Below are 13545 nucleotides of genomic sequence, written 5' to 3'. Positions count from 1 at the left end.
TAAATGGCTATCCACCTGCCACTCAAAGTAACCATGCCCTTAATTATGCAGAACTTTAAGGCTTTATATAACAAGTGAATGAGTTATAAAAAAATTCACCCCCTCACAGTTGTCATGAAGGGCAAAATAATCCGTATAGAACTAAACCACAATTTTTACCAGGCTGTAAACATGTTTTTTTCTGCTGTAAAGTTGGGAATTTAACATGGGGCTATATGAGATTCTGCTCCCTTCTGGAGCCTGTCCCAGTGGCCAGTTTAGGAGTTGCAGTTTACATTCCTTCCGTATTGGCTTTAAGGGGGGGGGGGGGGGGGGGGGATGCTGTTTAATGCGTACTGAGCTTTTTACACGGTTAAAGACTTGGATTCCCATCCTAAACATAGACAAAGTTTCAAAAACTAATGTTAGACGTTTGATGGAGCATTTCTGTGTCAAAAATACTCCTTCTGGTTTCTCACACGTTTCGGAGAGTTTTTTTCGAGTATGGGTCAGGTTGATGTTAATAGATCGGAAGGTCCTTGTATGGGGCGTACAGGCTCTTCTCCCGGTTGGTGCGCACACTCTCTCAGCTGCAGATCCAGTCGATCCAGGCGCCGCGCTCCACTTTATTCCTATGGGTGACTTCAACTCTTCAGCACAGCATTCCGGGAAGGCAGCGCTGCATTTGAACCGATTTGAACGCAGAAATGACGGGAAGCTTCACAACATCGCTTCAGTCGCGTCGCAAAAGTGGATCTCTGGTCCATAAACCGAATCATGTCCTCATAAACTGCGAGTAAAGACACACAAATGTTGACAGGTCACTAAATACAGTACATACCACAGAGACGGATGTCCTGCTGTTGCTGTTTCTCCTGTTCAATTTATTTCAGCCTGATTCTGGATCACGTATTAGCTGAATCCGATTGATAGCATAATTGGGTTTCTCCATGCTTGAGGACGTCACCGCTTTGGGTATGCTCGTCATTCTTTAGCTCCGCCCACACGATACGCCTCCAGGCGCTCGTTTTTTTCCGGAAAGACTCGGTACAGCCTATATTTCTTTTATAAATATAATAAAGCTTAAGACTTTTCGGAGATATGAAGGATGCAATACTACTGTATAGGTACTCAAGATTGACATGAGATTGACTGAAACTGAGTGTTTCACCCCCCCTTTAAGGTCTCTCAGGAGGCAGGAAATTAAGCTAATATTGGATTCGGACATGCCTTGATGCCTTCCTACCTTAAAATGTATCCTCCGGAGGCAGCATTTTCCAGGTTTTGGATGCAGCCCACATTTCAGTTTTCATTAGTGTGTTTGTGTGTGTGAATACTCCGCCCTCTGGGGTGGGGAGCAGCAGCTAATTTGCATTTAAAGGAGACACACAACAGCTAATTTGTCTCAAACTCAAAAATTGCCATTTCCAAAATGGTGTATTAAATTATCTGTTAGGAATTTTGATCTAAACAGACACACTGGGGACACCTGAGACGTATATTGCATCTTGTAAAAATGGGCATAATAGTTGCCCTGTAAGATCAAATTTATTTGTTGTCAATATTTATTTATTTTTTGTAAGAGATTTTCTCCTTTCTGTAAAATAAGCAATACTCCATACACTTAGTGAATAAGACCCATTGTTTTTTTCATTTTGTTTTTAAAATCTAAAAACATGAACAAATTACGGAAAGACAGATTTAAAAATTATATAGGCTATAAATCATTATTGTACACTTACTGTAGTAAAAAAAAAAATTTGTACTGGCCTAACTAATTCATTTCTAACATGATCTTAAATACATTTCATAGTGTGTTTTTATAAATAGCTGTTTGCCATTTGTTCCAGACATTCTTGCTGACATCACAGGGTGTGAGCGACACATAACCCCATCACAAATGGCACATTAAATTGGAATGCACATTGAAAATTCCGAGCCAAAATATTCTAGCCTCTGCACCTTTAATTTTGGGGTAGTAGGCTAAATGGAAACAATGGCGGGATCAGTGACGGATCAGTCATTGCGTGTACTGATTAAACACGTGGTGATGATATTGCTTTGATATCGCCGCTTACAACTCTATTGACAACTAGAAAAGGAAAGTCATAAAAACAGACTACCAGGTGGCCTTGACAAAGCACTGGCTGAAAATAGTTCGAAAAGCTTGAAATTTGAACGGTATAACTTTTAGATAGACATACACCTTACAGTGTAGTCACGATAGATAGATAGTGTACCTGCGCAGTTGTTTGCGCTACGCAATGACAAGAGCCTGTGTTTACATTGAACGTCAGTTGAGTTTCCTGCAGCTCTGGGGGTGTGTGCGCGCGGCGCGGAGTTACACATCCTAGTTTTCAAACTTTTCCTCCTCACACCCCAATTCTCCTTCTTCCTATTGCCTCACGGCTTCATTCTGCAAGGGAGTTTTTTTAGGCAAAGGGAACATACGCGGAGACGCCGACGCTAAAGGAATAACGCCTGTTGCCGAAATGCGCGTGAAGGTTTGATCAGGGCTCGTACCTGCCGTACTGACCTTCAGGAGGATTAGTCACGAGGACGCTCGCGTTGAATGGGTCGTAAGGACGCTCACCTGAACCTGTCTGGATGGGATGCACCGTGAGCTTCATCTGCTGTGAAGACGATTTTCTGCAGATGCCTTTGGATCAGCATGTGGAGAAAAAGAAAGAGGAAAAGAGGCTGTTATCCAAGGTAAGACGCGCGTGGGTTCACGCTGGAAGATTCTAGTCCATCGAAGGTTCTTGGCGTTGTGCTGTGAACTTGACAGTGACTTGATATCTTTACGTTGTTTGAGAAATTATTGCTTTTATTGAACAGTTTTTTTCTCAGAAATATTAATATTTGTCAGGCAGGTGTTTTGTTTACATTTGTATTTATGCGTTTTTTTTATTTACTATTTATTTGTCGTTAAATAATGGCACATGCACTAGGCTACCAGTCAAAAGTTTGGACACTACTTATAGTGGGCAAACATGTAAAAACTATCTAATATTTTAGAAATAGCCTATGTACACATCTCTGGGTATTGTCTCAGTCAACCTTATGTTGAAAAAGTTCAGAAATTGCATCCTTAGATTATTCATTTGTTGAATTGCATGTTTAACATGTTACATTAAATATTTGATCCTGGTTTTACTTTATCAGTATTATTTAATTGTGTGTTTATTTATATATATATATATATATATATATATATATATATATATATATATATATATATATATATATATATATATATATATAATATACATACATACATACACACACACACACACACACACACACACACACACACACATACATTTTTTATAATATGATAAAATGCCCCAGAATCAAGTCTGGCAGGCAAATATTGTCCCTTAATTAATGAATTAATTGGTCACCACTATGCATTCTGTCTTTTTTGTTGACTACTTTTCAATATCTGGCCCTTTTGGGAAATGCACAATATATTTGTGTACAAAACTAATTTAAAATATTTATGTGTACGCCTTTAAAGATTACAAGATCATGAGAAAAATGAATTCAGTCATGTGTGTAAACCTTTGACTGCTAAAGTGCTTAATGTGTTGACAGATTTTAGATTTGTATCAACAACCCCACCTATACAGTAATGTATGAAAAACAAACCCAGACTCTCCTGTTCAGACCTCACAGGGTAAACACAGTCTCCTACATGACCAGACAGTGAGAAATCAGGGCAAACCCAAGACTAAGCTTAGACAATAGTGTTCTGTTCACATTTGGATCAATGAATGAGTTGCATCATTGCACAGTTTAATTACGGATGGAAACCAGATTGTAAATTCATGCATTTTTGCACATATGATCTATTTATAGGTCTTTTGCTTTTGTGTTGTCATTTCACATACTGACCATGTTTACATCATCTTCAATGTTCAGATTGTTCTGAAATGTTTACAAGCTATTGGTTCAGGCATTTAGACGATGCTTACATAATCAAAAGAGGCCGAATTCTGATTAATAATGGAATATTCTTGTGCATGCAAACTCAGTCAGCTCTGTTTAATTGCATGCTTTATTTCAGGGAAAAGTCATGTGCACCTCTCAAAGACGTCTTACATGGGACTCTTCTGATGGGGTGGTCTGCTTTGGGTGGTGGGGTCAGATTTAGAAGGTCAGTCGGGGCGTTACTTAGGGCAGAAGGGCTGGAGCAACAAGCCCCACATTGTTGCTTTGCTCTCAGAAAGGGACCAGTGCTCGGGAAGGAATGTTGCTCTTATATCCCGATAGTCATGTTTCAGTTTTGGTAACACTCTGACATGGGGTTCCACAAACCTGGGCCACCCTGATATTTTGCATGTCTTTGTAAAGCTGACTTAATGCTTTTTATGAAATCGTGGTTACAGCAATTTGATAGGACACACGATTCAAATAAGACCAATAGGATCTACTTTAGGATTTTCTTTAGTGTGGTTATGAAAAAGCTCTGCAAAGTTACAAAGCACAGTCGCTCCAAAGGGAGTTATATCAGTACGCGCTGTTTCTGAACTCCCTGAAACACCTTGATTGTAGTCTTTTCTTCCAAGACATAATATCACAATGTTCTTCAAATAGTTCATAATTTTTAAATAATTTAAATAGTTTGAATAATTAAGGCATATGCGAAATAAAGGGGCAGGGGTCTGGTTGAGTTGCACTAGTAGTGTAGCCTGACAAGCCAGACCCACATCAAGATGTTTGGTCTGGAAACTCACCATTGCCAGGGCTCAATCCGTGGGGGCGGGATAAACGGTTGTCTTTCAAACTCCCTCTGCACGCAATTGGATAGCGCTACAACCAACCAAGGAAGGTGAAACAGCTAGCTGATAGATTAAACTTTCACCGTATCCGTTCAGCAAACCTCCAAACACATCTTCCCTTCTTAAGAATGACTTCAGTGCCGTTCTTTATTCTTTTCTCAGGGAAAAGCTTAACTCCAAGTCTTCCAGAGTTGCGGTCAAAGCTGATTCGAAAGACCGCCGTTCGCCAGTTTCTGTTTTTACTAGTAGCACGCAAGTGCAACTCTGCCGTCATTATGTAAAGCCCCCCCCGACCGACTCTATACACGATGTGATTGGCCTGACCAGTGTTTGGTTTTTACAGCTCAGACGTGTATTGAGAGTTGCTAGACGACACTCGCGGCAGATTCGATTTTGCTGCCGCTAGGGTGCGTCAAGATTTCTAGGCTACTAGTAGTGTGATAAAACCATAGACTGTAAAAAAAATATATATCGATGTAGTGTCCATGACTTGTAGGTTTCTGAAGAGCATTTTTGATGCCTAAAGTCGGCCATTGCTATCTTGGCTGCGTGTCACTCCCGGATAACTGAAAAATGGCAACGAGTTAGCCATATAGACCAAAACCACTTTTTGTACCAGGCTGTAAACATGTATTTTTCTAATGTAAAGTTGGGCATTTTAATATGGAGCTCAATGAGATTCTGCTTCCTTTTTGGGAGCCTCTCTCTAGCGGCCAGTCAATTAAGTTTAAGGCAGTTTAAGTCACCTAAAGGTGCACTATGCAACTTTCCATCACTGGAGGGCGCCTATTCAAAACAAATTGTGTAGTTTGATGATGCCAAGTTTGAGCGCAGCATCTTGGGACATGTGGTCTTCACCTCACAGCCGGTGGAAAATAGGACACTGGCAGAAATCCCGTTCATGGATGCGGTTATTAACGTTACTGTAGTGTGAAGCAGAGCAGGACCGAGTGTTGTGGAGCTGAGCACGGCAACTGGAGCGACTGTTACACAAACACACGGCTCACGAACACCGGGACTTTTATTATGACGGGACGGGGGACATTCACCGGGCGCCCGCGCTGATCCGCTCTTCCGGTTATGATTATGAGGTAATTCAGCTCTGTTTATCATATTAGATACATTTAAGTGTGTTAAAAATGATGTTATGACATTACTCCATGCGTTCATTTGTTCACACTGCTAAGAGTAAAGCACTCCTGCCAAATAAAAACCCGAAACCGAGGGTAGCGCAGATATGATGCGATCGACAGGTGACTTCCTCAAACGCTATGCTGAAACGCCCCTGTCCTTAGTTAAAATATAGCAATTTTCTCACAATTTACAAATAGTTGGAAACATTTGGGATATTGTAAGAACTCAACTGAACAAAATATATAACACTGGCCTAGTGTTTTTTGGATATTTTACTGCAAAAATACTACATAGTGCACCTTTAAGTGTTGGCTTCAAGGAAGACTGTGGGAGGTTGCCGCTTGGTTAAAACTTGTCTATGGTAAGGGCCAAGACATTTCCGAATCAAGCTTGAAGCAGTTGACCAGTCACAACACATTGGTCAAGCTGAATAAACTATTTTCTATACTTAGTTATATAGTTGATATCTTTACTTTGATGCAATGATCGTTTAATTTATTAATTTTCTTTGTTAGGGAGAATAGAGATCTCTACTGCAGGTTTAATGCAATAACATTCCATATTTTAATTATACTCGAGCATGTCTTAGTCCGTATTTTTTCCATTAACATTTGGATAAGATGGAACTTGATTCCCTGGGGGAAATCAGTGTGTTGTAGAAACGTGTTGTGTTTAAAATGCTGAGCAGTGTGTAATAAGGTTCATTAAAAGAACAAAAATATAGGCCTGACATGCTTAATGCATTGGATTGCAAGAGGATGTGCAAAACAAGCAAATTATTAAATATGTGCATGTTTTGAATGAGAAGAATAGCTCAGAGATGTAGGGGAACTTGGCGGAATACGTATTTTATAATTTTTGTATGAATTGGTATAATGCATTGTGTGAAAATGTAAACCTTAATGTCCACCCCTAACCCCAACCTTACACATAACCCTCACTAGGGCATAAGCAGAACATATGAATAAAATATACAAAGTCATATGAATTAGCCAATCCTTAAAATAGTTATGAATTTGCTTGAGATTGTGTTACAATTTGTTCTGTTGATGAAGAAAGGTGATCATCATGTTTGCTAGATATGCAGCTTTATTGGCAGACTGGCTCGTATTCAGAATAATTGAAAACAAATTTCTATCACGATTACATAATTTGCTCGCTTTGCTGATGAAAAAACAAAAAAGAAAGATGAAATTGCCCAATGCATCCGTTTGTTTCAATCAAAATCACTTGAACGCACGCCATGTCATGATTATGAATTCCAAGGAAGACTTCAGATAACATCGCAATGTTCACAGCATTTTATAAGCCGCATTACTGTTGATATGAAGGAAAAATCACACTGCAAGAAATCGAGATTGAGATTTGATTGACTGGTTGATGAAGATCACAGCTCACTGCGTTCTCTCATCTGTTGCTAAATAACCAGCAGAGCCCAAATCTTCCGAGCACACTCTTAAGCTTCCTTTCATCCCTCCAGTGGGAATAAATCACATAGACAGGTCTGTGGTGGGATTAGAGAGGGGTTGGGAAGGCCGTCAGGAGAAGAGAGGTGGAAATTCCAGAGATTTGGATGGGAGTGACTGACTACAGTATACCTGCACCAGGTAGATCTATATTGAGAAACTATGGGTACTTGTTTATCAGACCACTTGTAAGAGCACAGCTTGGGCGCTAACTAAACCTAGTTTAGACGGCGTAATAGAACACTGTTCCCTTAATGGGATGCAGCAAGGCACGCCCCAAACTTCCTCTTTCAAACTTGTCAGGACAAAAATGTGGGATTTTTATAAACTGTGGTCGTGATTTGACTGTTTATAAATCCTAGGGCTGATTTGGGGTTATGGAAAGATGCTTACTCTTCAGTCATAGCATCTACTTCCAAGCACACTTGAAATATTTTCTGCCACTATCTTCGTACTATATCGCTTTATTTCATTAATTACTCACCCTCACAAATTACGTTTTTCGGTGCATTCATATGTAAGTTGCATAAACTTACTTCGGCCGTTGGATCAAAAGTTCTGAAAATGCCCATCCGTTTATCCAAACATAACCCCACCCCTTGAAGAAATCAGGGAAGAAGTGGTCAAAAAAGAACAGAAAAGATGGATTAAAACTGTAAATGGATTGTATTTGGATGGATATGTAAAGTGGAATATGTCTCACTTTTCCACTTGAATCAACCAAAACATATCTTAAAGGTGTCATGAACTGGCTTTTTAAGTTTTTTATACTGTTGTCTGAGGTCAACTTATGACGTTTGCATGGTTTTTACAAAACATAATGAATAAGTAATAGGCTATTTTCTACCCTGGTTTTGAATTATCTCTCATCCACCTGCAATTGATTGGAATATAATTTTTTTATTACTTGGCCCGTCCGATTGGTGAATATAAGCGTGAACCTACGCGCACGCACCCTTCAAATATCAAGTCAAGAGAGTGAACAGCGCAGATCAAGAAAGGAATGTTATTTCACTATTTAAGAATCGCCTGTCGACAGTATTTCTGTTTTGATAGCCTGTCTGGAAAACTCCTAGCCCCGGGAAGTTGGGTTTTGCGAACCCTGGCCCATACATGTCAAAGTCTGATCCCGAATTTAAATGAACCAACAAATAAAGGATTCTCCAGCCTGTGACAGCGTGCTTGGGTATTTTCTTTTAGAAATGTATTGCATATTAAAGGTCCCATGGCATGGGTTGTTTTATTATTTTATAATGTTTCCTGGGCTGTACTTATATTGATAGTATGGTTTTTACATCAAAAAATGTCATAATTTAGAAATAAAAGGCATTTTTTCTGTACTGAGATTAGCCCTCTGTATAGAATGCTCTGTTTCAAGGGGCGTGTCTGCTGTGAGTCTTCAGTGAAAACACCCACTGTTGTGATTGGCTGACATCTTTGCATTTAAAATTAGATAACGTGCGGAGGGGGCATGGTTTAGTCAGGCTCGAGCTGGAGCAGCTGCAGCGCTGCCAGTCGAGAGAGAGACAGAGAGAAACGGAGCTGGGGACAGATTGCTGAGGAAGTGTTATTGCACCGAGTTTTTGAGAGCACAAGTTTATTTTGTTTGTATCTGAGAGCTCTGAATAAACACGAGTGAACTGCAATGTTATTTCTCTCACAAAATGCTTTCACCACAGCTAACAACAAACACGACATCAACATGAATACAGTAAGAGCTTCTGTTGAGTAGAGGTCGAGCGATACTGGATTTTACCGATAGCTAGGTTGGACCACGCTTGCCGATAACCGATTAATTGACCGATAGTTTTTAAAAAGCTACTAGATTAAAATAAAAATAAAAATAGTAATAATAATAATAACAAATTAATCATATTTACATATGCAATTCTAAATTAGAAAGTTTCTTTAGCTATAAAGAAGCTACATGTTTCTAGGTGTTCACTTACATGTTTCTTTAGCTACATGTTTCTAGGTTATAGCTAAGTTTCTTTAGCTATAACCTAGAAACATGTAAGTGAATGTCAGGTAACAGACTGCAAGTCCCATTTGTTAACAAGGATTTATTAGCTTTTTTAGCTAGCTTACATGAATATGCAATATATATGCAATATTTTACACATAGATTTTACACCATATAATAATAGTTGAGCAATACAATTGTATCTTAATCATTCATGTTAGTTCATAGTGCATAAAAAAGGGGAAAAAAAATACTTACAATGAATAATACTTCAACAGCATTTATTAACCTTACTTAATGTTACAAATGGAATATTGGATATAATGTATTACTGTATTATATTAAGTGTTATTTCATATAAATCCAAACAGTTTGCTTTTTTAGAGCACTTGACGGTTTTCTGATCAAAATAACAAAATATGTATTGAAATCGAATGCATTTCTGATGTGTTTATATTTCTGTTGGATGCATGACCATACAGTTTGGTTTCTTACATCACCTAGTTTAAGTTGTTACATCGCTTTAACTACTTGAGGTAAATGTTACTGCTAATGTTAGCGTCCTATCAGCCTCGACGACAAAGTACATACATACTGCTGTTCTTTCACTGCTAAAGCATCTAGTCACCCATCAAAAAAAATACTTTATAATGATTTGGCAACATGTACTGAAGTGTTCTGTATTCATACCGTTTTCCTTTCGGTGTTTTAAACGCGTGTCGGATGTGTCTGCGCGCTCTGTGCAGTGTGTGCTGTGAAGTGCGCTCACGGGTCCTCACGTGTTAATGTAAATAGTGATAGTTTTTTATTTGGCCTCTAGAGGCCGCTCTCGCGCTATATAATATCAGCAGACCCTTCTCAGAGCTCTCGTAGGCTACTGTGTAAAGACAGCATCCTTCTCAGCCGCTCCGGCAATGGACGCAAACCGGAAAAACTATCGGTATTGATTTTTGACGATAACCGATTGTTCCACCAATCAGCTAAAGGTGCCGATTAATCGGCAAATCCAATGAATTGGTCGACCTCTACTGTTGAGCATAATGAGCAGCGTCATTCAAACGGGTGATTGACCAATCCGAACATTATAAAGAGTGTTCTTTGATCGCTCTCTGTAGTTTTCATAATTTAAATAACAGATTTGTTTCATGCTGTTAACAGAAATGATGTGAAGTTGATGGTTTTAGTCACTGGCTTGATTCACTGATGCATCAAGACGGCCAGCGGCGGGACTGACAGTTTTAAACGATTTAGAAAGAAATTCTGTGTGAACTTGAATGATTAGCTACACATCAGAACTCACTGATCCCAGATCAGGCATTAATGAACACTGTTACTCACTGTTTGTGGCGGTGCTGTCGAATCCATATCGAAAAGCCTGTGCTGCTGACATCCGCTGATAAACGGACTCCTTTATCTACTAATTCTCTGGGCGGGTAAAGCAGAGGAAGGGGCGGTAACCTTTCCTGGTATGACGTCATAACAGGAGAATTCAAGATCGGCTCGTCTGAACTCTGTTTCTCAAAGGCAGGGAAAGACAGCCTGAACTCGTTTTATACTGATCAAAATTTCTAGAGACTTGGGGACAATATTCAGGCTAGGGGAACTCATATTAATGTTGAAAAACAAACGATTACAAACAATTCTGCAGTGAAATGAAGCAAACAAACATGGAATGTCTTGCGCACATGAGCTGGAACTTCATTAATATTCCTAATATTAGGATCCGAAGGAAGCTTATGTAGGGACTGTGTTCTTCCGCAACCAAGCACAGCCTTACTATTTTCAGCATGTTTATTGCTTGGTAGTGCGATTCGTTTAGCTCCACGAGTTAGTGGGCAGGGCTACAGAATCAGGCGTACATATTTATCTGTTGAGGCGGTGTTTCTGCATTCTATGACGTCAATTGTTATCAAATTCTGAGATCTCTCGTTTGCTGGGCCTGGTGCCAATAAAAGCTGTTCTTTGACTAACAAGGACATTTTCTGCTCTAAAAATTGACAGGACATTTTTAATCAAGATGGACGTTTATATATCAAAGGCTCAAGGGAAAGTTGATTTCTCAACTCATCACCCCTTTAATACCAGTTGTAAACAGGGCCTATACAATTTTCGTCTAATAGTCTTTTTAGTCTTCTGAAGTCATACAGGGGTTTTGTGTGAGAATTTTTGGTCTGTCTGACTGTATGGAAAAGAACTGCGTGAAGATTCTTCAGGATTAGAACGACATGAGGGTGAGTAAATAATGACACAATTTTCATGCCTCTTTTTGAAACGGGCTTGCTTTCAGATTTCAGATGACCATTGGCAAGTGTTTGCTGTTTTTATACCCCGTTCCTGTCCCACTGGGATATTCTTGATGATCTGTCAGCGTCCAGCTGAAACGCATTCCCTCCTGTCAGGGATTCAGCTCAATGTTTTGGTCTTATCTCAGCACTCGCTTGCAGTATTCCTGTCCGACTGCGGCAGAGAACTTCAAAAGGGCCGAGCTTCTCTCCCCAACAACGCCATTCAGCCATTCCACGCGGCTGCCTGGGCTTTTGTGCTATCGCAGAGCGATTGTGCAGGACACAAAAGGTTCTTGAGTGAAAAACATGGCCAGTCAGGTGTAGGAACATGTGCCGGGTCAAAAGTCATCTTCAGTCTTGCTTCGTCCTTCTTTTTTTCCCCCTGGCTCTCATCTCTAACTTTGTGTTCAAGGTCATGCTTGTTTCTCCAGATGAATGCCTTGCCTTATTTTTAGACCCTTAACCTCTAGCTACACGCGGATTTAGCAGATCAAAGGCTACCTGTCAGAGCGCTCTCTCTGGGTGTGCGCTGTATTATTTTTGGCAGCTGAGGCAAATCTAGGGGATTGTAATAGATTTGTAGTCTAGGGGAGAAAGTGGGCAGTCTTGGAACTCTTAAGCCTAGTTCACACTGCACGATTTTTGCCCCGATTTTGAGTCACAGACAGGTTTTGCGAAATCGCTGACAAATGCCTGAGATCATCGGCAAACCAGTGCTCGTGCACGTGAGTGACAATCACGCAGTGTGAATGATCAAAGACGCGATCAGAGAGAATCGCCGACGCCCGCAAAATATTTGGCATGCTAAATATGCCAATCGTCGATTCAAACTCCTGCTGTGTGAACTGCGTTCTGACTGAAAATTACTTCGGTGATGACCGACAGCCAATGAAAGAGTGAGATACAGGGCAGCGGGAGGTTTAGGGAGGAGTTATAGAGCAGAATATCAGTATTTTAATAGATATATTTACAATTCTATCAAACAGAAACAAAGGCCAAACATTTGCACGTCCAGCCGCAGCAGCAGCACATTACAAAATTATTGATTTACCTCAAACTGTCTTTGCAGAACATCCTGGCTCCCTCTGTCTCTCCAACAATTTCTTCCGCCATAATCTTGTTTCTTTTTCTCCACAAATCAGCACACATACAATTTCAAGCAAACTTTGTGCAGTTTATCATTTTTAATAACAATTCAAAGTCTCGCGCGAGAACTCCGGTCTGACGCACGTGATCTCGCGTTGTTTACTTGTCACATCTAACGTGTAGTTGGGAGACGTAGTTTGCGCACCGGAGAGAGAGAGTTGTCGGCGATTCTTCCTCTTGTTCAGTCATGCAGTGTGAACTCTGTCGTCAAACCATCGGTCAGTGTGAACACATCAGTGACTGAATGATACTCCAGATAGTCATGCAGTGTGAAAAGAGCAGTGATCCGATGAGTTTGGAAATCGTGCAGTCTGAACTAGGCTTTAGTGTACTGACTTATAAATTGGCTTTGCGATTGATCTCAGCATCTGATTGAGTTCTGGGTCTCAAGTTTTGAGTTGCAGTCCTGCTCCTACACAGGCTGCCTAATCAAAAACCAGCTAAAGATGCTGCCGTTTGCAAGAAGGATAGAGAGTTGTTCCTAGCTTTTCTGTTGTGTTCACATTTTGATCGTAGTATTTTATATATATATATATATATATATATATATATATATATATATATATATATATATATATATATATATATATATATTACATTTACAAATATCATGCACTTAAAGATTTTTTAAAAACACTCACTCACTCACTCACTCACTTCTTTTCTCACGCATTTCTTACATACAGTTCCTTTAATTATGAAATATGAGTCTTAATCTCGATTCCGAGCATCATGTCATTGACCTGGTTGTGTTTGTCATGTTCATTATGATGTGTTATTGGCTTTCT

The 13545-nt window shown here is 39.8% G+C and overlaps 1 protein-coding gene across 5 annotated transcripts in view; it reads left to right on the top strand.

Moving 5' to 3' along the window:
• The first annotated feature begins 2070 nt into the window (after window positions 1-2070).
• tns1b (tensin 1b) overlaps window positions 2071-13545 on the top strand; it is a 288631-nt gene continuing 277156 nt past the window's right edge. For 3 of the 5 annotated variants that reach the window (XM_067444489.1, XM_067444488.1, XM_067444483.1), the window contains exon 1: window positions 2071-2691. In XM_067444489.1, coding sequence (XP_067300590.1) covers window positions 2587-2691 — 105 coding nt within the window. In that variant the 5' untranslated portion in view covers window positions 2071-2586. The remainder of the gene's footprint in view (window positions 2692-13545) is intronic. The other 2 variants (XM_067444490.1, XM_067444485.1) reach the window with 1 other exon arrangement.

Source organism: Pseudorasbora parva, chromosome 5, assembly GCF_024679245.1.
Source record: "Pseudorasbora parva isolate DD20220531a chromosome 5, ASM2467924v1, whole genome shotgun sequence".
Classification (NCBI taxonomy): domain Eukaryota; kingdom Metazoa; phylum Chordata; class Actinopteri; order Cypriniformes; family Gobionidae; genus Pseudorasbora; species Pseudorasbora parva.
The sequence above is the reverse complement of the archived record's forward strand: the minus strand, read 5'-3'. Positions and strand labels throughout refer to the sequence as shown.